Source organism: Channa argus, chromosome 17, assembly GCF_033026475.1.
Source record: "Channa argus isolate prfri chromosome 17, Channa argus male v1.0, whole genome shotgun sequence".
Classification (NCBI taxonomy): Eukaryota; Metazoa; Chordata; class Actinopteri; order Anabantiformes; family Channidae; genus Channa; species Channa argus.
In genome coordinates this window covers 5,851,305-5,876,731 of record NC_090213.1, presented here as the reverse complement: position 1 = coordinate 5,876,731, position 25,427 = coordinate 5,851,305, and the positions used below count along the sequence as shown (strand labels likewise).

Below are 25,427 nucleotides of genomic sequence, written 5' to 3'. Positions count from 1 at the left end.
TCCTGATCCTGTCCATCCTCGTCTCTCCTAAAGAGAACCTCAACGTCTTAAGCTCTGCTACCTCCAGCTCTGCCTCCTGTCTTTTCTTCAGAGCCACTGTCTCTAAGCTGAACAACATCTCTGGTCCCACCAACGTATTGAACACCTTTCCTTTCATTCTTGCTGATACTCTTATCACACAACACACCTGACACTTTTTCTACCTGTTCCAACCTGCCTGCACTCACCTCTTCACCTCTTTGCCACACTCTCTGTTGCTCTGAACCATTGACCCTTTACGTCCTGCACCTTCTTCACCTCTTCTCCCTGTAGCCTCACTGTTCCACTTGGGTCCCTCTCATTCACACACATGTATTCTGTCTTACTGCGGCTAAGCTTCATTCCTCTGTTTTCCAGAGCAGACCTCCACCTCTCTAGATTTTCCTCCACCAGCTCTCTGCTCTCACTACAAATCACAATGTCATCTGCAAACATCATAGTCCATGGAGATTCTTGTCTAACCTCATCTGTCAGTCTGTCCATCACCAGAGCAAACAAGAAGGGGCTCAGAGCTGATCCTTGATGCAGACCCACCTCCACCTTGAACTCCTCTGTCACACCTACAGCTCACCTCACCACGGTCTTACAGCTCTCATACATGTCCTGCACCACTCTAACATACTTCTCTGCCACTCCAGACGTCCTCATACAATACCACAGCTCCTCTCTCTGCACCCTGTCATACGCTTTCTCTAAACCTACGAAGACACAATGCAACTCCCTATGACCTTCTCTGTACATCCTCAAAGCAAATACTGCATCTGTTGGATTCTTTCTAGGCATGAAACCATATTGCTGCTCACAAATGTTCACCTCTGCCCTTAGCCGAGCTTCCACTACTCTTTCCCACAACTTCATTGTCTGGCTCATCAGCTTTATTCCTCTGTAGTTGTCACAGCTCTGCACATCTCCCTTGTTCTTAAAAATGGGCACCAGTACACTTCTCCTCCAGTCCTCAGCATCCTCTCACTCTTCAAGATCTTGTTACACAAACTAGTCAGAAACTCTACTGCCACCTTTGCTAGACACTTCCATACCTCCACAGGTATGTCATCAGGACCAACTGCCTTTCCAGTCTTCATCCTCTTCAACATCTGGGGATGCTCTGCATCACTTAATTTAACTCACTCCAGAATTTCTCCTTCTCTTCCAACTCACGTCCTACCTGTGGGGCATAACCACTCACAACTTCAATTTCTAGCTTCAGACTCATCAACCTGTCTGATACTCTTCACCTTTAGAACGTTCCTCACAAACTCCTCTTTGAGGTTACCCCCTACTCCATTTCTCTTCCTATCTGACCCATGGCAAAACAACTTGAAGCCTGATCCTAAGCTTCGAGACCTTTCCACCTGGTCTCCTGGACACACAGTATGTCCACCTTCCTTCTCTGCATCATGTCAACCAACTCTCTAGCCTTGCCTGTCATAATCCCTACTGTCAGTCCTACATTCTTAGCTTTCCTCTTCTCTCTCTGCCTACGAACACGCCTTCCTCTTCTCCTTCTTTGACCAACAGTAGCCCAATTTCCAACCACACCCTGTGCATAAACAGCACCGGTGGCTGTCATTGTTAATCGGGCTCCAACCGATCCAGTAAGTCAGATTCAGTGTGGAGGTCACAATTCTCATTTTTAATTTGGCCCGTGTTTTATGTCTGATGCCCTTCCTTAAACAACTCTTGGCATTTATCCAGACTTGGAACTGGCATGAGACGACACTGGCTTGTGCCCCCTTGTGGTTGCATTAGCTTAATAATTAGTATAACAGTTTTAAATTCCCTTTGATCAGCACATCCAAACCATTGATTCAAAGGAATCAATGCTATTGAGCAAAAGACAGGTGTGGATGAATGATGTTGATTGCAGTTCAATCAAAATGTTGAACACATTGAAGTTTAAGTGTGTGTTTTCTCAGCAACATCAACTAAATGGCTTTAAAGCTTTTAAATTGATATGTTGTTAGTGTGAGAGTACACAGCCAGATGTAACACTTATCTTCTCCATGTCAGAATGAGAATTGCACTGAGAATAAAAGGTCTCCCACTGGATTGTAGCCAGATTTAGCCAGGATTTTGCAGAATTAGATCCATCCTGGAGAATCAACTAAACTAAAGTTGCTTCACACATTAATTCATTGCACTGAGAAATAGCTGCTGACACAGTTAAAACTGTGGAGGAGAGCAGAGATAAGCAGTGAAAATCACTCAGGAGTATTTCTATTTTATTTTGAGTCGGTTATTTTCTCCTGGAGAATTAAAGACTGACTCGTGTAGATTTCTGAAGTTTAACAAAACTTTATGACAATGTTGAACATTCTCATATGGAACAGATTACCACTTTATCACAAACTTTGATCACCTAGCACTTAATTCATTAACGGGCAATTAATGCATTTATTAATTTGGTAGGTGTGGGAGGTATCTAGGGTCACTATGAAACTGGATTTGCAGAGAAGATGAAATTAACATGAATATGTTTTGCAAAAATCTGCAGGTGAATTTACGTTATCAGTCTTTGGTTAATGAATTTCTACAGATTACTGTACTGCAAACCAGAGATGTTGCTAAAACAATATATCTGGAGATAGTGGTTTGAAGAACTACAATAACAATATGCTGTTAACGTAAAAAGATCAAACAGTGTCATCTTCTCCTTGCTTCCTAATGGCCATTTGACTCTCTGTTGTGATGGATGGACTGGTGCTTGGGCTAGTGGAACCTGGAAGTTCTGGATGCTGCATGGTGTCACCAGGCCTGGTTTCTGTTCCATCCCAAAAAGGACTGTTCCCTTGACCAGGTTGGTTCCCTGACCAACAGTTCCCTCTCAAACTGGTTGTTCCTGTGCTTGCTGCCCTATCTTGCCCCTAAATAATTCTCTCCAGCTGCCCCACCACTTTTTAAAGTGATCATCCAGCCTCTTTGGCAAGATTGTTGCCAAAGAGAGAGTGATACCCTCCAATATCACAGCAATATACACACAGATGTGCCAAAACGAAAATAAGGCCACTCACAGATGAAGTAGATATGATTTAACAGTAGCACACGTCAACTTTTCCAGATGCTGTGTGAACAGTTGGTTCTTACAGTGGGTGTTTGAAAGAAAGAGCAGGAACAAATCTCTCTCCATCTTTGACAATGGCCAAACAACTGGGTCGGAGCATCTCTGAAACAAGGCTTGTGGTGAGTACCTACATACCAACGTTAGTCGAGTAGGACAACGCATTATTGATGCTCAACAAAAGATGTCCCGTCCCGTAAACAAACAAATTGCTACTGTGGCACTAGTTGCAAATATTGATATGCATAAAATGGGTCACAGCATACAGATTTCAACATTCTGAATATAGGACTGCAAATTCTGCCGCTGTAAGTCCTAATGTTTTGGATAATTTCTCCGAATGTGGTACAATAAAATCGAAGCGTTTGAGTTAGTGTCAGACATAAGACATCTCTTTGTCTCCTCTGCAGTTAAGCTCCAGCCAGACACAGAGAGAATGTAACAAGTCATTTGCTTTTTCAAAATTTAAATTCAGATGAAATATAGATATACACCCTAGTGAGAAAGGACAAGTTCAGAAGGGTGCAAGTGTGTGTCAATGTTGAAAAACCCTATGATACCACATCTGTCTGAGTAAAATACTTTCTTCACATTGTTCCCACAGAGAGACAGAGAGAGAAAGAGGAGATAAGGCTGCTGGACTCAAACCAGCATGTCTAAAACTTTTAATAGTTCAGCTCAGGACGAGGATTGTGGAAGTTTCTCTCACACACATGCACTCATAGCTGTCTCTTGCAGCTGTATTTGATGCTACAGCTCATTAAAAGAGCTGCCGCAGATAAAGCCTCCCTAACTGATCTTTTATTCACAAAAACTGTCAGTGGCAGCTCATGGTTATGTTAACACCAGAGCCATCAGCCAAGATAGATTGAAATGCTTAATAAGTAATAGTGATGAAGGCTTCATGTCTTATTCACAATGCTAGTAGCTAATGTTGCTTTTGGAATAAGAAATTAACTCAGAGGCTGTGACTTTAGATACTTTGAACATTTTTGGGGCCACTCTTCAGTTGGCGCTCATCCAATTCATTGAGCAGGAACTATTGCAATCAGATTATCCGCTCATGTTCAGAATCAGCACCAAAACAAACCATAGAAGAAAGTTTTGTGAACAAATTCTATTCTTGATTCCCCCCCTTTATATCCAACTAACCTTCAGGAAGACCTGCAACTCCTGGGACTGTGTATGCTGCAGAATGTCTGGCTGCAGGTGTTTAAAAATGGCAACACACATGTAAACCTGGTAGTCAGGACCCATCACAACACAGGTGCAAACATAGCTGCAGATTTCTCTCCAGTCCAGATAATTCCAGAAACACTGGGTCAGCCAGTGGAGGCACATCTGCAAAAAAAAAAAAAAAAGATCAAAATATTCCATATTAATATTATAATATTTTAGTAATTCAATGGTCTGCTTATATAGTGCTTTTATCAAAAGACTGAACTTCTCTGCAACTTCCTGTGCACCTAGACAAAGGTTATTTTTAAATATTTTATCCACTTACTTGTATTGTGTCTTTTGAAACAAATATTTCTTCTTACCACTTTGCTTTAACGTTTTCATGACTCAATATAAATGTGAGTGATCAATGACGCTTCTGATAACTTCTTAACATCAGTATACTCCACTGCATTAAAGTGCATTAGATTGTACCAGTGTACAACAGCCATATTTGTTTCATCAGTACTTTGTGTGCTTTACTATCATTTATCTTAAGTACATAATTACAGCTCATTTAGATACTTTGTGGCTGAACTTGAATATGACAACCATTTGATGCTCATAACCTTCTGTCGCCATTCATTTTAGATGCAAATAAAGCTGATCTGGCAGCACATATGCTGTCATTAACCTGTGCTTTTTGTTTTTGTCTGAAAGTTGTGATGGCAAAATTATAATTTTATCTGCAGCTCAGCTAATTGCTGTTTCGGAAGTAAATTTGTATGATTTTATTATGAGTAAACTTTTAATTAAAAACTCATTGTAAGTCAATTGCAGGTAAATACAGGCGTTTAAATACATTACATCTCCTAGGTGTAAAAGCCCCACTACAATTTACCAAATATGTAAAGATGGTACCCACACATGGTAAATGTCAGTGGCTTAATGTTGACTGCTGTTACAGAGCTGAAATGCAATGTGTACAGCTCATTTATACTGATGTTAAGAAGTGTTGTTCACAATCAAACAAATGATGGGATTTAATGTAAGGCTTTACTCATCTAGTTACACAACTGAGAGGGCCAAAATTGAAAAAATGCCTAATTACCCTAATCAACACAGCTGTATGATCCTGCTCTGCTCTTTTCTGCAGAGTACATCTGGAGTCTGTATTTACTTCATTTGCTGCATCAGCTTTTACAAATGAACCTTTCTGGAAACAGCTTTACTTTGAGAATAAAACATGATAGCTCACAACAGTCTAGAATATTGAAGTGGGATTAGGGGACAAAGAGACAAGCAGTTGCATGCTAATGTTTATTTCTCTAGCTGACGACTGAGTTGAGATCTGTGCTGTTAATGCAGTGGCTCTAAAAGCAGTACCTACCACAGTATTACAATAAGAAAAGAACATGTTGAGGACAAAGATGTAAAATCAACACAGCACTTTCTATTTAAAACAACGATATGTACCCTGCACTCAGTGTATCAAAACAGTAGAGCAGACAGTGCCAACAGCACTCAAACACATAGGGGGGGACTTTTAGAATGATGATAGAAGGAAAAGGAGCCAATTTAATTAAAGCTAGGGGTGAAATTCTGGAAGCCACGCACCTTTTCCTCTCTGTGAGGCTGTACCTTTGTTTAGCAGTGCTATGGGCTAAAGACTCATATGCCTTTAGCCCAAAATGCTGTTAGCTTGATGATGTTTACAAGGTCTATATATTATTTTGTTTAGTTCACATGGGTAATAAAGCATGTTAGCAATTCATACTTAATAAGCAGAAAGTACAGCTGACAAAATATCAATTTTGAGACATTTGGTCAAGAATGAAAGTATCAGAGGGGACACATGAATCTATCTAGCAACTGGCAGTCTATCCAATAGTTTAAAGACTTTCCAGAAAGGGGAAAAAAAAACATGAACTGCTCAGGGTGGTGCCTCCCAATTTGGCCTGCATGCGTCATCCTCTGGGGACAATGAATATTTGCACACTTTAACAGCAATCTATTAAAATGTCAAGATATTTTAGTCTGGACAAAAAGATTGACACACATGCATCCCTGAAGCCACGCTGCCAGCATCGACAGCCGTATAATTACAGTAGAAACATGCTGAAAGTGCATAGTCGGATATGGGTAGAATGTACTCTGCTGTAGGCTTATGATTTTACTGCAATCAGTAGCTCTGAACTTCACAGCCTTGTCTCCAGATCTGTATCTCAAGACAACAAAGTGCACACACTGGCTTTTAACTGACTGTCATGCCAATAATTAACCACTGTGTTTACTAACGACAAAAGTCTGCTCAAGCATACAAATAAGCTCCACTTATGCTCTATGAACATATTATTATCCCCCCTCCTTCGTCAGCTACATTTTAATGAAAGTACTGACATTCTAATTTGTGTGTTGTAATAAAAACAGGAAAGAGTGGGCTTACGCTGCCCCCCCCCTTTTTTTTAAGCTTTAAGAAAGGAAAACACATTCTGTACTTTCTGTGACAATAAATCCCTATAAGGTCTTTCCAAGAGCAGAAAATATGCTTCCTTCTTTTGTTAGTGTTCCTGTGAGCTAAAACACAGGAGTCAAAGGTGATGGGTGACTGTATTCGTGCAGCCTCCTTCATTTTAAAAAGCCTCTGCAGAAGGAAGCTAGAGTTACTATTAATCTGAGCAGGTTAGGTCATAGTGGCTTTCTCACAGTCATCACAGTCTGAGCGATGCAGTGCAATAATGGCCTTTAGGTTTAACCAGACAATGATTAACCAGACAATGATAATATGATGCAAGATTTCTTTAAGCAAAAATACATTTTCAAGCAAAGAGAAGTTAAAAGGTATCAAAAGGAGTCATAAAAGTATCTCCACATGTGTTTTGCTGCATCTTTAATACAGTAATTTTTTTTCAGTACAGATGTTATTTAAATGCATTTATATTATCTTCGTACTGACTCCTTACATTCTCAGCACATTGTTTCCTACCTCTCATGTTGATGCAACTTAAATACGGCACCGCTGGCACCAGTTAATATTTAGACAAAATGCCATAATCTTGCTGTTAAAGGTGTCCTGTTTGTTTTGTATCATGTAAACTGAATGGCTTTAGGTTTTGAACAGGTGGTTGGACAAAAAATAACATTTGAAGGTGTCACACTGTGATGAACACAATGCAGCAGAATATAAGCAGGTCTTAGACAAGACTCCTTTTTTCTTTCCATGATTAAGCGTCTTTATCTACAACATGCCACTCTTCACACTTTTGTTGTTTAAAAAGAAAAATCTTTCTGTCATACGCAAACCATTTTTTCTTTACGTGTAAATACTCTGTAGATGGATTGACTGTGGCCTGTCTCCAAATTCACATTTCTACATAAGTATGTACAAATGTGGAGTTTTTTTTTTTTTTTTTTTTTAAGGCTTTTCAAACCCCAAGTTTTTAGAATAGACGATTTCCACATCTGACTGAAGAACAGGTGCCCATTATCTAACCTTGAAGAGCAAAGAGATGAGCTGCATGTTAACTTACTACTCCACTCTGGAGAGGGAAAGTTCAGATCTTTGACGCAAATGTAGCAAGTCTTATAAGCACCCCTGCTGCCGTACATTATGTGAGCTTCAGCTGTCAACCGCCAACACACAGAAGACAGGATCAAACATAAGGGGATTCAAGGTGAAAACTTTTTTTCCACTCTGTTTGTGAGAGAGAAGTCTGTCAAAAGAATAAAGTGCAGAGCAGCAAAGATCTAACTTCTCAAACACACAGTTATTTAAAAAAGAAAATATTCAATGTCAAAGATGTATTTTGGTTTTTAGAAGTTGACTGAAGGCAAATCAGGACATAAACAAAGTTGAATTGTGTTTTTAGTCAAAATCGACTGTCTTCTGCTGTCATTGGTCAAGAAATGTCCAGTTTTTAATTGATTCTAATCCAAAGTATGGTCTTAAAACTGCCTAACCTTCAGAGTTATTCTGTCAGTTCACATTGTTACTACATTACATTCTCTTTTTAACAACAAATTTGTAAACCTTACTCAGGTGGGATCTTCAGTGGACTTCATTTCCGTTCAGATACATTTAACAGATGTAGAAAATAAGCGACTTGGTAACTTTTGTATTTCATGATTGATAATGTCAGCAAGCAAACTAATATGTACAGTTTGACACCACTGAAAACAAACTCCCCTCTAGTCTAATTTTAATTGCAATCTGGATTAGATTATTCATCTTTGCCATAGACCTCATATATTGTCTAGATATGCACCTGCCAGGTGCACCACTCCACTGGTGACAGCTAGACAAATATAATAATCCAGTTGGGTAAAGGCAAATTGTTTGTTTTAATGTGTATACAAATTATTCTATATTCAGAAAATGAATGAAGTTATTCTGTTAAGTTTATAGACTTACAGAGTGACAGCTTTTAATTTTGGCCAACTATTAATAAAATGAATTTCAGTTTAAGAAACCTATCTAAAGAATTCACGTTTCTAATCCTAGATGGACAAGTCTTGAATTGAAGTGAGGAGCAAGACCATTTGTATAGTGACTAATAATATAAATATCTATGACCTGTTTTATTCCACTGTAAAAGGTTACATGAAGTTAATTGATGATACCTGAGATGGGGTGAAACCAGACATCCTGAAGGCGGAGTGGACCAGAGGAAGTTCAGCTTTTAGCAGTATCTCCACACTGTGAGCCGTACACCAGTACACAGGATGGATTCCTGATTCAGCCACTTCCACAGGAACATGGACCTGTCATGACAAGCAACAGGTTTTTACCACTTTTAGATTTAATGTTTTTTTTGCTTGTACCGGTGCATAGTCAAACAAATGTCAGAGTATGTCAACAAGCTTAAAGTTTTGTGATTATTGTTGAGAGAGTTTTGAACACACAATTTTCATTTTAAGTTCTGGAAGCAGAATTTTTAAATCTTGCACACATACACATTCCAGTATAAACATTCCCTCCTAAACATACTGCTGCCTCTTAATTAGTTGTGCCCTTTCAGTTTTCTGTGATATTGACTCAATCGACCACATTGTGCAGTTGGAGGCTAACTGCTGTGTGGAGAAATTCACCCACTGCTTCTGCATCAAAAACAGAGAGGGTGTAACGCATGTTTAGTCGAATCCAACTGAGCTTTAATTTACTCTGACGAGAGCCAACGTCATGACAAAGGTAGAGATAGTGATGGCAAAATCTCAGCAGCTCATTTCTCCCCTGCAGTTTATAAGGATTGAATCTAGACTTTGTCCCCTCAGGTGAACTAGTCATTGTTTTGCATGAAGAAGATTGGGATCAAATAACTATAGAGACAGACATCAAAGCTCTAAATATTTAAAGTGCATTTCATGTACATGATTAGGCCATATTGTGCTTGTCATCAGTCTAAGCCTGAAGTAAACAATGACAGATGAATTACATTATTTATAGTGATATGAGTGATAGTTGTTTATTGTGTGTAAAGCCTAAAACAAAGTTTTTCTTCTGAAGCTTTAATTTAGTGCATGCTGTCATTCTTTAATCCACATTTACATTTAGTGATAATTGCACACTCTTAAGCAGCTTCTTAAGTTTATGTTGTTTAAATAAATAATTTCATACCACCACTGAACTCCTTACGTCAGAAACAGCACATACAGCCAAAGATTGCTGCAGCATGTAGGGTGAGAATGAGATCACTTTCAGTCTCACTCTACTGTTGTGAAATTGTACTTGTACATTGTAATACTCACAGATGCTTGTGTCCTTGCAGGCCAGATGAATGCAGACGTAAGCAGAGAGGACAGGTTGATTAACAAACTGAGAGAACGGTCCACATCTCCAGCCATGATGAGGAAAACTGTAGAGGCCAGCCAGTCATGGCCCGGATAACCCTCCTGCTGAGTGACTGGAGGGCAGAGTTAAAGAGCAAAAGCTCTGCTAGAAAACATATTAAGATCAATCATTTGAACTCTCTCTCCTGGAAAACAAACAAAGCTCCTAAATAAGCACAAGCTGGGATTCACCATTTCTGTCTCCATTTTAAACTGTGTCACCAGAGGCAGGATTCTTACGTGTTTTAAATAAAACATTAAACTAATACCACTTTCCTGTCAACTGACATGCCACTGCACATCAACCACAAAGCAAACCAGCCTATTATACCAGAACACACACAGTACACACAGGCAATATCTATTGTCTGCAGTATAACTTTGAGAAATTATCAGATTCTTAAAGTCAGAAAATACAGAGTCTTGGTCTGTCTGCATTGCTGCAAACCACAAGCATGAATTGAATCAGATTAAAAACCTACGGAGAATATTGAAATACTGTGAAAAATTGAAATAACCTGAGACTGCAATAGGTTGGACTTTGTTTTAACTGCTGACCTGCTCAGCATATTCAGTCTCATCCATGTTCCAAAATGAGTTAAAGACTGGTTTAAACAGTATTTACTTTGTTTAAAAATGCAACTTGCTGTACAGCAACAGAAGGAAATCAGACCACCATAGGAAGCCGCCACATGTGTATTGCTCAATTACATATTTTAACTTGCCCCATTAACCTTTTTGACAAGAACTACTATTTAGGCCAACATGAAAACTAAGCTACATAGTAACAATTCTATTCAGAGAAAACACAAGATGTGGTGTAAAGAAAAACAAAATCTATTCAGTAAACCAGAGAGTTTTCCTTTACTGCCAAATAAGAGAAAAATAATGCAGTAAAATACCAAAATGTTATTGACCTTATTGCTTTTGTGGTAAGGAAAAATGTGTTTAAAAGAAAATTATAATGTCCTCCTGCATTCGTGTTTGATGTTTACATCACCATTAAGAATACAGTAGCTACAGGTAGGAAGGACAGCAGGCTGCCAACATATCTGGGCTCCCACTGAAAAGATGCTGTACATCAAATAGAAATGTTATTCGTTGGCTGTGTAATTTGGATTTTGAACCACTTTTATGAAGGTGCCAGAGGTAAATAACAGAGACAAATTCCAACTGTTAGACCTGGTAGTAACTTCTGCTCTGATGACCAGAAAAGTTTTGCAGTAAATGAGAAGACACATCTTAACTGTCTAGATGTGAATATTTGTTCTGGATCTTTTCATGCTCAAGGATAAAGAATTGCCCACATCTGGATATTTTAACCAGTTTTTATAACTAAAACCTCATTAAAATGTCAATTGGATATTTTTGCCCAACTATGACTTTCAAATTTAAGGAATAAAGCACTTAAATTGACACTCCAAAGCCGATGTGGTCTGATGGATCAGTGGTAGAGCATTGGGTTGGGATGCAAAAGCCTGGAGGTTCGAAACCCACCCCACCAGGTGTGGCCCCACCCAGCCACCAAGGGTGGTCCCGAGGCCAGACAAAAACGGGAAGGCATAAAAACACATGCTAAATCAATGTGTGGAACATGTTCTGCTGTGTTGACCCCTGAAGGGACAAGCCAACCAGAATGAGGAGTGTTTAAAACAAACTGAATTTTGGAACCAAGTGGCACTTTTAGCTAAGGCGCTTTACAACGTTGCTTCACAAAAACCCTTTAACGCACTGATGGTGGCGGCTGCCATTTGAGGTGCTCAAAGGAGCAACTTGGGGTTCAGTGTCTTGCTCAAGGACACTTCCATCGAACCATTGACCCTGTGGTTGGTGGAAAATTGCCTTACCAACTGGGTACAGCGGCCATTGAATGATAGGAAAGCCTCATTCGTTTCTAATACAACTTTCAACACATCATTTTAAATTACAAGGCTTTCTGTTTAAACAGAGCCCCCTGGTAACTAGACCATTTTCATGCACCATCACTCAAGTACAATTGAAACTCTTCAAAAGTATTTGCTTAATTTAATAACTTCCCTATAAAAATATTGCTTGATTTTGCATTAAATCTCAACTCAAGTGGAACCTGCTTAGGTCTGTAGAAACGTCAGAGCTAACGGATGTTTCAATCCACTAAAGTTCCATGGTTTTGAAGTGACTCCTTTGTAAACCAAAGAGCTTGTATACTCTTCATATACTGTAACATTTCTGAATTTTACCACCGCTCAGCTTATCTGTACGAGATACATTTTAGTTGCTGAGAAAGTGTACTGTAGTAAATCACTATACAGCTACGGTAGCATTTGGTTTCTATTGCAAAAGATAATTTCTTCATATTAGCTCAAATGTCAGGTTGGTTTTAGTATTATTGCTCCTTTACAAGGAAAATGTCAGTCTGTTTTATATTTGCAAAGACTTTATCTCTACTCTTTCATGTTCAATTGTTCCCATATATCTAGGAACCTTCTGAACTAGAGAGCAGCCTTATCAGTTACCATTTGGAACAAAAGAAAGCTCAACTGTTCAGTTACAGACACAGATGGAGTAAGATAATCTGTATTGTGTCAAACGGGCAGAGATGGACACTGTCAGCTCCTCTCAGAGAGACCGGTGGAGTCATCAACATGACACTACTCCCTCTTCACTATGATACTGTGGGCCCTGTGGAGCTAACTATTTTCATGGGAAAGTAGCTCGAGTCTGCTCAAAAAGTCACCGCATGGGACTAGAGGACTTGAAAATCAATAGTCAACTTTAACAGAAACAAGGACAAAATTTACACACATTGGGGAGTATCGTTGTACACTCACAGACACTGTTAAATGTATCCTGTAGTAATGTAACTAGTAGTGTTTTAGAGCTATTTATTAATGTGAAGATTTCTTAATTTGTGTTGCTTGCTCTCGTGTTGCGCGACACAATGATGCCTTCTGTGCAGTATTTGGGTTACCAAATATTTTAGGTTTCAGATTGTTTGAGGCATTGTAATGAGAAATTGGATCATGATGTGATCGCAGATGTGAAATGGGTGAGTGTCTCTCTCTACTGTACACTGATGCAAGTAAGGATTCTGGAAAGGATACTCAGCTCTGAAGAAGTTTTGACTGCCTGCGTGGACAAGAAGATCTTCACATGCTTCATTAGTAACATCAGGCCATGCACAGCATCATCTTTGAGTATCTTAAGGTAGCTACCGTATCTGTAGACAAGACACAAAAGATATCATACTACAGATCCCATTTATTCACTTGCATTCACATAGATCATGATAGGTTTGTTTTCCCAACACTGTCAGTGTTGGGAAAACAAACCTATATTATATAACATTTATTACAAAACTATATTCAGTATAGTCAGATTTAGCTACAATCTGCCACAATTCAAAAATGTGTTATAAATGTATGTCTAACAACTTTAATCATATACAGTTCTCTGTGTGTAAACTCAAACACTCTTCTATTGATACCAAAAGAGCAAACATGCTTCTCAGTTTTTCTAAACATGCTTGAAAACCTTTTAGCTACAAATCTCCCTTTAGGGAAAGAGTGGAGGAAAGAGTTATATCACTATGTAATGTAGCAGCAGGGTGTTATGAACACATAAATGAGCAGTGTGATTACACTAACAAGTCAGAGGCCCTACTTATGGAAAATGAACCACAGACCAAGCATTATACACACTGGTGTCATTGGCGAAAATAGAGCAGCAGGAGAACACAGACACCTTGCAGGGTGTGGGGCTTCAATAGGGCAATAATAAAATTCCTCCATATATGGCGGCATTATGTTCGGTTATCTTCAGCAATACCATCCTTAAATTTGATTTAATTTTTTTTAAATGTGTGGGTACTTAAAAAAAAAAAGAAAAAACTGCATTATTGCAGTATAAAAGTATACCACCTCTGAAAAACATTTAGCAGTATTTCATATTTTGTAATGAATTGTAAAATATCTAAATTGAACCAGAAATGTCAGGTACATTAACATTAATTAACAGATTTTCAAGTGGTTACTAAAATGTAGCTTGTTGTTTGAGTAATCAGTACAGGACTTGAATGTACACAGCAGGTTCTCCATTTGTTGCTGCTATAGGGAGATTAACCTATTACAACACACAAGTACATACCTGAGACAGATGTCAATTCCCAGCTGTTCCACCGATGATAACACAACGCTCCTCACACTCTTCTCCTCTGCTGTAAAACAAGGTGATTAAAGAAAAGAGGCCGTTATTACCAAACAAAGCAATACCCAGAGAGGCAATAAGGGTAAGATTTTCGGGAAAAATACTCCCTAAACACCACTAACAGGGTGTATTACGATCATGGAGAATGGAAAAACACGGCAACAAATCATGACTTGCTACTTTTAAGGGATTACAGATGTGATGTTGCGTCCAGGTAATTTTGCAGTTGGCAGTTTCAAAGGTGATGTAATGTTTAGGTCCTTTTTACTGCAGCACTTTGATGGTTCCGAACGACATATTGAGCCTAATAAAAAAAAAAGCTCAGGAGTTGGATCCTAATGCAAGATGCTACAAAATACTGAAGCAGGGAGGCTCCAGGTAAATCCACATGCCACAGCTTTGTACAGACTGTTGTGCTGTGCTTTCAGTCTGCTCTCATGGGTTCTTAGCACCATTAAGTGGGCAGAATCATAAAAACATATTAGTTTGTGGAGTTACGGTTGTAATCGTGTGGAGAGAATGATGAATGAAGCAATAACTGCAGGAAGAGTGATATTTTGTTTTGGTAGATGTTTCCATTGCTTTTTGGCTTTGGGGAAACAGAATATTACTACATTTGTGCTAATAGATCCCCTGCGTCTGACAATTTGTAGTAAGATAATGAGAACATTTCAACAATTAATATAAAGAAATATCGTAGAGATACTGTATCCTGACAGCATCCGTGGCAGGAAAATTTCAAATCCAATTTACAGACTAATGGTGCAGAAATGTGCTAGGGAAATGACAATACGGTGGATGGAATCTACATATCGAAGAGATAATTATACATTGTTACAATCGATAAGTCAGAGCTGAGCAATGTGGAATTATCACAGGCCATCAAAGTTTCTATTAATTGAGAGGAAATCGCTTTGATGACAATAAGAAGCAGTGCCAGGACAACCAGTTGTGTATTTTGTCTTTCACCCTTCTCTCCTCACATATTAACATAAAAACCTCTTGCTGATGGCAATTACTGTCTAATGGAGATGAATGCTCTCTTGTTGCATTTATTCCCCCTCCCTCCTCATTCCTCTCTCCAGCATTGTGCCACCAGTCTATTTAACAGTTTGTAATAAGTATAATCACAACCATTTCACTTTTGTTAAAAAGAGCCACTGTTGAACGATGGCTCATGCAAAGCAGCACTGACAGTTGTGACTATCTGTTGTTAATTGTCTCAAAGTGGCTCTGAAAGTTATGCAGACTAATATCAGGAATTTGCAGCTCGGAGTTTATTCCATTTCCAGAATGCTTACAACCCTATGTGCTTTAGATATATTAAAACAAGAAAGTCTGCAGAATTGAGGGTTTACGAGAGTGAGTCATGAACACAGTAGCTACAAGGAGCTGGTTCAAACCTGGGATGTAAAAACACGTCAAGTGCTTTTTCCAAGATCAAGAATAATTCTTTGCTGTATGTTCATTGTTTCAGGAAATGGGGTAAAATAACATGTACAAATTATAACAATATTGTAAAATAGATATGAAATGTAAAATAATTCATTTTGGACAGTTTAGAGTATAACTCAACTACTTGAATGCATCTCAAACTGAACAGTGTGCTCAACTGTGGAGTGCTTTCATTACATAAAGTATCCAAAAGCTTGGGGACCACTCACTGTGCCCTATTTTCTGTTGTATTTTATAATCTATAGCTTTGATGCCATTTCTATCTAGCAAAATGTTTGATCAATAAATGGTTGATGATTAATTAAAACTCAAATTGAAGGGGGTTAGTCACACCAAACTGCACTGACCTCCATCTGGCCACTGCTTTAAATTATTCCTAAAAATATTACTAGAGTGTCCTGTGTGTATGTCTAGTATACTTTTAGCCAGTTGTACTAAAATTTGGTTTAAACACAGGATAGTGGGGGAAAAGGAATATATTTAAAATTTTAATTATATTATCATGATTGGTACAGATTAGCATCTGAGGCATTAGTTTATAACAGTAACATAATAGGACCACTCTTGGAACAGGCATTTGAAATAAATTAGACTGCCGGACAGCTGCCTTCAGAAGTCAGGGCCTTGAAGGTTGAAGAGATACAACTCACAACCATGAACTGACAGAGGTTAATACTTGGCAAATGAGTCTGCTCTTCAATACAATGGGAGCACTGAAGTGGGGCAGAGTAGCTGAAACTGTAGTCAGTGCCAATCAAACACACAGCAGTGCCCACCACCCAGTCTCCCCCACTGTGAGCACACACACGTAACTGGCATATTGCAGAATTCAACAGGAACCCAAAGAGCTGTCTGGTCTCTACAGAGTCTATGTTATGAGAGGAATTTTAGAGAATCATTGAATCACTGCGTATAGGAATGTGAAACAAAGTACACACACACAAAAACCACATAATTTTAAAGCAATGAAGAGATGTAGACAAACACAGACTAATATTGCAATTTAAAAACTGGTTATTAATTTAATGCCAAATGTTAACTATACAATTTGGCCAAACTGTATAGTTAAGTACAGAATAAACACAATTTTAAGAGGTCTACACCAGACCAGTCAGAAAACTAACAAATGTACTGACAACAACTTTGGATGTAAAATCTGCAAGGATTTTTGTCCAATTGTTCTACATTATTAAAATTATTTAAATAAGTCTGATTTTTAAAAATAAACACATAAACAAATGTCAAAGTGCTGCTTTGAAATGTGAGTGAGCTTGGATAAATAATCAAAAAACAAAAAAAACATTGTAGTCTCAGTTGGGACATGTCTCTGGAGAGACAGACTTAAAGAGACTGAAACAAGGCAGTGTGGGGAAAATTCAGTGACACATCTTTATCCTTATCAAAAAATACATCATAAATAAAAGCCAACACATTTACTATACCCCTTTAAAATACTCTAATTTCGGTAAACATTGCTGATACTCTAGATGTCACTGATCTGTCAACTGAGCCATAACTGATCTGACCGGTCTCTTTTATGAATCTCTCAGATGTTTGCTTTCATTTAACTGAATATTTAAACATACTCCATACAGTAAATAATGAGAGAACTTACTATATCTGTCAGGCCATGAAGGACCTAATAAACATACAGTCTGTACTTATCTGTGGACAAGGTGTTTCAAACCACAGAAAACACATATAGTATGCCTTGTGTGATATAGCTAATAAGTCTAATTAGCAATTGTTTACATGATGTTTTAATAAAATATTGATGTTAAATGATGATAAAACAGAAAATGTTTACAGGGAAAATAAATACCTAGGAACTTTTGTTTTTGCTTAATCAGGCAAATTAGATACTTGACAAATCAAGGTACTTCACCACATTTATTCCAATATCACCGTAAGTCAGTCCTGTTCACTGATTTACAACAACATCCACAATGGCCTAGTAGAACCGGAGCTATTTAAGTAATGATCTAAAAAGCTCTAAGAGTTGACTGATTTACATTTTTGTCCCATGTATTTGGAACAAACGTCCAAAAGCAAAAGCATTCTGCTCTTCTGATCTTTTAAAGGATGCACTGCCTTATAGCTTTTTATTATCTTGTTTATTCTGTTATACAGAACTTATCTTATATATGTTCAAACAGTTTGTCTGATTATTGTTCCTCATCCTACACCAACATTTAACATTACAAATCTACTCAAGCCTCGGTTGCATTGATATTTATATAGACATACACATTTGTGTTTTACAGTACAGGATGTAAAGAGAGAGGGAATGACATGGTTATTGGCAGTTATTTGTCAATCTAACATAATGATGCAGAATTTCTCTGTTCAGAAAAGATACCATCAAACAACTGTTCAACTGTGCAGCCAACAGACCATTTTATGGGTTTTAAAAGCTTCAGTAACTGGTTGCATCATTAAAGGTATCACTGAGCCAAAGAAAATGGCAAAGATTTATACAGTAGGTGATCTAAATGCCCAACACAATTAGCAACTGTCAGTCATGCTTTCAGCTTATATAATTTTCTAAATAATATACTGTAGGGTGCAGTTTTATAGCCAACATGATAGAATGATGTTATTTCAGAATTTCACACCCACTTTTCTTCTTTCAATAGCTTAATTGCTCGACTTGGTTGCCGCTACAATATAATGGAGTAATTTAACTAAGAGTGAGGGGCATTAGAGTTCAAGTAAAACAATCAGTGTAGTTAAGACTGTATATGAACAAAAGTATTTTACCGGAAAGCAGTAGCAACTTTTAACACAGACTCTTAACTTTTGTGCAATGCCACAAGAGTGTGGCCCAAACCTCAAAGATACGTCTGACATTAGATTGTATTTTAGTTCTTAAGTATATAACATCTTAAATAGCTTTTTTAAGTTTGCTCGATTATGGCCAAAATCATAAGCATGATCATTTTCTTCAATATTGTGATCACGGTTATGTTAAGTATTCTTACTGGTGCATCATCTTGAGCTTTTAATCAATATAATTTAACTACAGTTTATCAAAAACCCTCTTTGGGTCTGAACCCAGATCGGAGTTTGCCCGTGACCACTGACCTTAAGAACATTGTCGTTATTTCTTGTGGGTTCGCTCTTTTGGCTTTTCTACTGTCTATATAAAACTGCCTGACTGTGGGACAGGATGCCAACAGGATTAGCTAGTTGGTGAATCATCTTGTTGTGCAGAAACTTTAGCACAACTAAATATGCTGCTGTCTGGGTGAAAGTGAATTTGAGCTTTTAGGGAGAAGGAAAGTGCACCGCTGTAAAGGACAGAAGAGTGCTGTGTTTATAACGATACAAAAAGACGAGCATCCTTGGAGTATTTTGTTTTTAAAATCGTAAAGCAATAGTCATAATTAAAATCTAAATTCAATTACTTGCACAGCCCAAAATTATTATAAAGGGCACTACACACAGGATGTAACAGAAACACAAAGTATAGCAACGGTTGTCCATGCACCATATCAGGGACTAAGGGAGAGGGAACAAGGGTCGAATGTTAATGTGACACAAGTAGCCCTGACACATCAGCAGCAAAGGAGATGTCAGGTATGGATTGAAACTATTGTTGATAATTTAACAAGGTGATCTAAAAGTCAATGTACTACTGAAAACATTTTAAAACTGCACGTACGTATTAGCCCCCCGAAAACAAAAATGGTAAATCTGGTCAAATGTCTTGACAGCTCTCGACTTACACTGATACAAGCCAGAATTCTAATCATTTTTTTTGTACCAAGTTCATGTGAAGTCACCGAATTATCAAACAACAACAAGAGCAGGTTCCTCTAACTGGCCGCATCACCTCAACTGCTCCTGATTACCTCAACTCCCTCATTCAGGTCTACAATCACTCCCCTCCGCTGTGGTCTGCCAATGAATGACCATCTGGTGGTCCCAGCACCACACAGGACATCAGGCAAAACTCTTCGGCTAAACGGTCCCACAATGTTGGAACGAGCTACCAAACTCTGTGTGCTCAGCAAACCCACTCCCAATATTCAAATAACTGCTGAGAAAGGGAACTCTTCCGCACCTTCCTATGCACTTAATTAAAAAATAAGTTTGGCTTTCTGCTCCTTTCCTTTTTGCTCGCCTTGTACCTCACTTGTAAGTCGCTTTGGATAAAAGAGTCTGCTAAATTACTAAATGTAAATCAACATGTGTGGAATAAAAGCCTATTACAGACATTGTATCATCCTTGAATTTTGCACAGCCAACTACTTCATTACGACCCTAAGTCTTATAAAACACAGACACAGTAGTGAAGCCATTCGGCCGCTCTGCCTCAGGAGGAGCTAGAGCAGGTCATCCACTAATCACAGTGCTGGCAGTGCAAAGAATCCTTGGGCAAGACACTAAGCCTTAAGTTGCTCCTGCTGGGCCAGGGCCCTGCATGGCAGCTCCAACTGCCACTAGTGGGAGTGTGTGTAAAGATAAGAGACCCAAATTGTAGGGCACTTTGTAAAACACTATGTCTATTCGAGGTAAAATGAATAACACACTCAAGGAGTGTCGTTGTAGCAGAGTCATTACAGAGCATGATACATAACCGCAATGTACACAAATCTTTATTGCGAGTTATAGCCACTCTCCCTTCCCCACATTTCCTGTCTCAGCAACATACAGTATGGCACTACAAAGCCAAATGCCAAAAAATATTGAAAAAATTATAATGATTGTTATTGTTATTCCACTATATGCACAGACATACTGTGGACTCATATGTTTTACTAGACCCACTGTAAAAAACTATTTGCTTAAAAAAAAAAAGAAAAAAGGTGATAAAACTTAATTACAAATTTTAAATGCAAAATTGAACAAGGTATAGGATCCAATTGTGAATGGACGTCCCTCAAAGCTGTTGTAGGGGACACATACAGTACTGTTAAGGATTCTGGTTGATGCTTTTGTACATCTTTCCAGATGACAAGAGGGCATGATGACTGTGGGAGGAGTCACCCACTATTCTAGCACATCATATATGTAATATGTCCTGTAGTAATAAAGAGATAGGTGCCATTTCCTGTTGTAAATGGCCACTTATATACAATGTTGATTCCCAACCACCCATTCAGTCTCACACGCCGATGTAAGGTGCCCACCTCACCCACTGGCAGCAACTTGGAGTTCAGTGTCCTGCCCCAGGACACTTCGGCATGTAGCCGGGACTGGGGATCAAACCACTGACCCGGTGGTCCATGGTGTTCCATCTGCCTTACCAACTGAGCTTACCAGCCGCAGTGCAGTCATGACTTCGACTGGTGTGGTTTTTCCCGGTAAGAAAATCTAAGACCCCACAGAAAGAGGTATCGATGCCCAGCAGGTCCAGATTCCAGTTGCTTAGGGATGTTAGTATTGAATGCTCAGCTGAAGATTGAAAGGAATTTCCTACAGGTTTGGTTCTATGTGGGTCTGAGAATAGTAAAAGGCAGTGCATAAAAACTTATCAAGGGATCAGTTGGCTGGAAATGAAAACTGCTCTAGATGGAGATCTGTGGCTAGACCGTTTCACACAAGATGCAAGCTAAAATATTGTCGTGTTATCCGTTTACTGTAGCTTCTGTAAACCCTTTTTGCTCTACGTAAATTGAGTGTAGGTTCATTGACTCCAGTGTTTTAAAATCAGTGAGCTTTATGTTACTAATCAGTTCCAGATTGTTCCACAGACAATATTTGTGCAGAGGCCTATAGCACAGTTTATTCAATTCAAACCTAATGTCATGATTCATAACGTCAGGATTCTCAGTACCAGGATTATTTATTCTAATAAGGGATATACTGTATGTTAAATGGTGCATGTTAGGCATAAGAGAGAGAACACTGATTCTGTCACTAATATTTATGAAAAAAATATTTAAATTAAGAAATACATATGAGATTAGCACTTTATTTCCCTTAGGAAAGTGTAGTTTTTGTGGGCATTCACTAATTAGCATTTTTTTCCTTTCTGGCTGATCTGGTTGTTTAGCCCACTGGCTACCAAACATAGAAACCTGCTGAAATCATTAACTCATTTGATTTAAGAAACATTTCAAACAACATTTCAACCTGGGGTACTGCTCTGATAATTATGAGACATCTCTTTCCTGTTAACTCTACCTCATTCCACAGGGACTTTACCCGACTTCCACATGACCCTGAAGAGGTTTGTCAACTATGAACGGCTTTAGGAAAACTTCCTCTGGAGGTGGTAAATGAGGACCTTGCAAATTTACATCAAATCTATTTTTGATTCGATTTTGATATATTTTATTGATCCCTGTAGTGAATCTGTTGTGGACAGCTGCAACATTCAAGGTGCTACTACTTGTGCATTCAGTCGAAGGAGAGTTCAACATGTGGGCAGTAGGAATCAGGACTACTGCTCTACCAACTGAGCCACAGCTGCCACCAAAACCACACTTTCCTCTGATGGCTTAATCTAAACAATGTGATATCCTGCAACCTTTGCTCTGCCAGATGGCCTTAAAAGGCCTTTTATTTACAACATCCAATAAGCCAATAAAGCAGCTGATAGTTTCATGTTACCATGAAAATAAGCAAACATCCGCCTAACACATTATCCAGAATCTTACTGTATTTGTGTCCAAATGTTCACAAAATGTACTACATGAATACATAATTATTTCTACATTACATTAGTGGATAGACTCCACAATCATTCCACATATCCCCAGCAACTGTACGGGATATACATGCCCACAGCTGGGATCTCTACTCTACAAAACTCTCCCAAGGAATATTACCGTAAATTTACTTGGTCAGCCTCCCCAACCACATGACCTCACTCAACCTATGGTGATGATGTTGAAAGTGTCATTTTAAAGCCAAAGACACAAGTCCAGATCTGATAATAAATCTTTAAAGTTGATACTTGATCGCTAGTCTAAGGTCCGCTATGAACCCAAACTGAAGACAGACACACTCATAGGAAGAGTAAGGTTTTGTGACAATATCAGGCATTACCTAATGTAAATCATATATTCATTGCCTTGCACAGGATGCAGACATTATTTTAATGCAATTTTAAATACCAAAACTAGAGGATAAAGGAAAAGTTGGAAAGTCCAAAGTACAAAGAATCTGTATTACTTCATTGGTCCACAGAGTGCCCTTTAGTCATTTTTCCTTTGTCCAAGTTGTCAAAAAGAAAACTGAATATGTTGCTCTTCTACACTGACCTTTGTACGGAGCCGGAGAGAAGAAGCACTCTGAGACAGAGCTGGATAGATGGGCCACAACCTTCTCCAATAGGTCAGCTAGCACTGAGAAGAAAAAAGAGACATAAAAAAATAGAACAGCTATGATAAACACTGCGTTCAAAAGAAATTTAAATGTAAAATTAAAATGTAATTATGTAAATATGTTAGCTGCATTAGTATACTTATTTTTAGACTGAATAACAATGTCTTATGTGTATTTACCAACCTGTGCTAAAAGAAACCCTTTCTGTAAGCTGTGCACAGGAACTAGTTTTTTGTGGGAAACACAATGTGTTTTATTTTAAATGCTAATGACGACAAACACTAACAAGAGAAAATTCAAGTAGCTTTACATGTGCGATGGATCGTTTCTGGCCCCAGCTTTGCTGTAAAGAAACATGCACAGGACCCTGACACCAATGATTTTGGAGTCATATCAAACACTTATGCAGAAAAGCAGCTGTCCCACAACACAGTGGCACAGTCTCATCACTAAAATAGCTCAAGAAAGTTCAACTTCCACAAGAGGTAAGAGCCTCTCATTTTAATTGTAATATATAATTACATGTTTAAAAGAAATTTCTGCACTGATAAAATAGATTACTAACTCTGTAGCATATTTCCCAGTTCTGTGCCTAACCCTAACATAATGCATAATAAATGTATGCATTACATTATGCATTAAGTAAATTAAAACTAAATGTATTCCTCATAATGAATCCGCACAGAATCTTACACCCAACATCATATATACACATACTTCACATTTAATTATTTGGTAGCCATAGATAAATAGAAGAAACACTATTGATAATGTTTACACAATGCACAATTTCAAATTCCATTTGGGACAAGTGCCACAAGTTTGAACGTGTGCTTTTATTTTACCATTAAGTAAGTACTGTACATTTACATGTTGTACAGTATGTGAAATAAATGACATTGAGTGAAAGTATGTTATTTCTATTTTGATTTTATCATTCATATTTAACTCCTACTGTATTACTGTTAATAGCCACTTTCTACTTAGCAACTGGTTTTGGCTCTTAAGTTAACATCCAACATATCGTCGAAAAATACATATGGATACAAATGATTATTTGACACATGAAGAGGTCTAAATAATATAATTTGGTTTTTAAGGCGATGAAAATTTTCCTTACTGTTGAGATCTAAAGGGTTTTATGAAATCTGTACATGTATGTGTATGTTTCCCTGACATGAAGTACCTCTTTCTCCTCAGAGTCATTATGAAAATTCATAAGAATACATTTCCAGTCTATCTAGTGATTCTGAGCACTAATGATTGTATCTCACTGATGTGTTGGTAAAAGCCCAAGGAAGCAGTCAATAAGGGGACAAGATAGAGAGGCATCGTACATGCAGCTATTCTAATGACCTAGTGTTTTAATGGAGAGAAAGTATACATAAATCATTTTTGTCTTGCAGCTGCAAAGAAGCCTTTTGAAAAGACAAGTGACAATCACAGCATCTTCCTACACACAGCTAGAGGTTTCCTTCATTTAATGTTTCTTAAAAAATGCAACGCTAGGTTTTGCGTGCTTAATGACATGCTAAATAAATTAGCACTCCTACAGCAAAGTGAAGCTCAACAGATAACAAATGTTGATCATGATCTTCCAGTGAAAAGCCTTAAATGAGTGCCATGGAGCACTCAGTTCAACAGCGTACTGATGAAAGGAAGCAATCACAGTACAGTATATGAATTAATCCCAAATTGTCAGGCCTCATTCACTGGAATGTATTTCTGTCATCCTTAAATCACAGCTATTTAACTCCTACATAATAAACGTAGGCGTTTGTGCCATTTCATAGAGGGTGTCAATGGCAGTGATGAGCTCTTAAAGAGGTTTGTGTGAACTTTGAAACTAGTGTGTAATCTTGGTGATGCAGTGTGGTACACATGCATCACAGAAAATTATATCAGCAGATAATGTATTTAAATACAGAAGCTACTGTTCTGTTTGGAAATTATTCCTGAACACATGGCTCTGCACACACTTCTGTACATATTCATAATACAAACATATGTAAAATAATAACAATAATACTAATAATAATGCATGGTGCTACAGTAAAGTACTAAACATTTTTCTCTGCAACCCATGATATTTTTTCTCTCTCTCGACAAAGTATATTACACTGTTACATGTACTATATTTTTCACTGAATTCACTCTGTTAACTGAGTGTCATCGTGGGGCGCAATTACATTCAATCAATCTCCAAAATACAGAGCAAAATACAGCAAAGACAGAGAACCCATTTACATTTAGTCACTTCTTCCATCTTATGCAGACTGAATTGTCCAATCTTAAAAATGCACACATGAAACATTTACATGTAGGACAATCCAATTGCTCTTCTCTCAAGAGGTGATGAAAAGGTAAGATTCATGCCCAACATTCACTCCTACGGTTTCAGTACGTGGTCTCTCAAAGTAACCTCTAC

The 25,427-nt window shown here is 38.1% G+C and overlaps 1 protein-coding gene across 2 annotated transcripts in view; it reads right to left on the bottom strand.

Annotated features, from left to right (window-relative positions):
• The window catches only part of tbc1d32 (TBC1 domain family, member 32), a 71,207-nt gene that overhangs the window by 17,181 nt on the left and 28,599 nt on the right, over window positions 1-25,427 (bottom strand). For both annotated transcript variants that reach the window (XM_067481960.1, XM_067481961.1), the window contains 6 exons: window positions 22,936-23,019; window positions 14,207-14,276; window positions 13,165-13,280; window positions 10,001-10,155; window positions 8,876-9,016; window positions 4,250-4,438 (listed from right to left, as the gene is read on the bottom strand). In XM_067481960.1, the coding sequence (XP_067338061.1) occupies window positions 4,250-4,438; window positions 8,876-9,016; window positions 10,001-10,155; window positions 13,165-13,280; window positions 14,207-14,276; window positions 22,936-23,019 (755 nt within the window). The remainder of the gene's footprint in view (window positions 1-4,249; window positions 4,439-8,875; window positions 9,017-10,000; window positions 10,156-13,164; window positions 13,281-14,206; window positions 14,277-22,935; window positions 23,020-25,427) is intronic.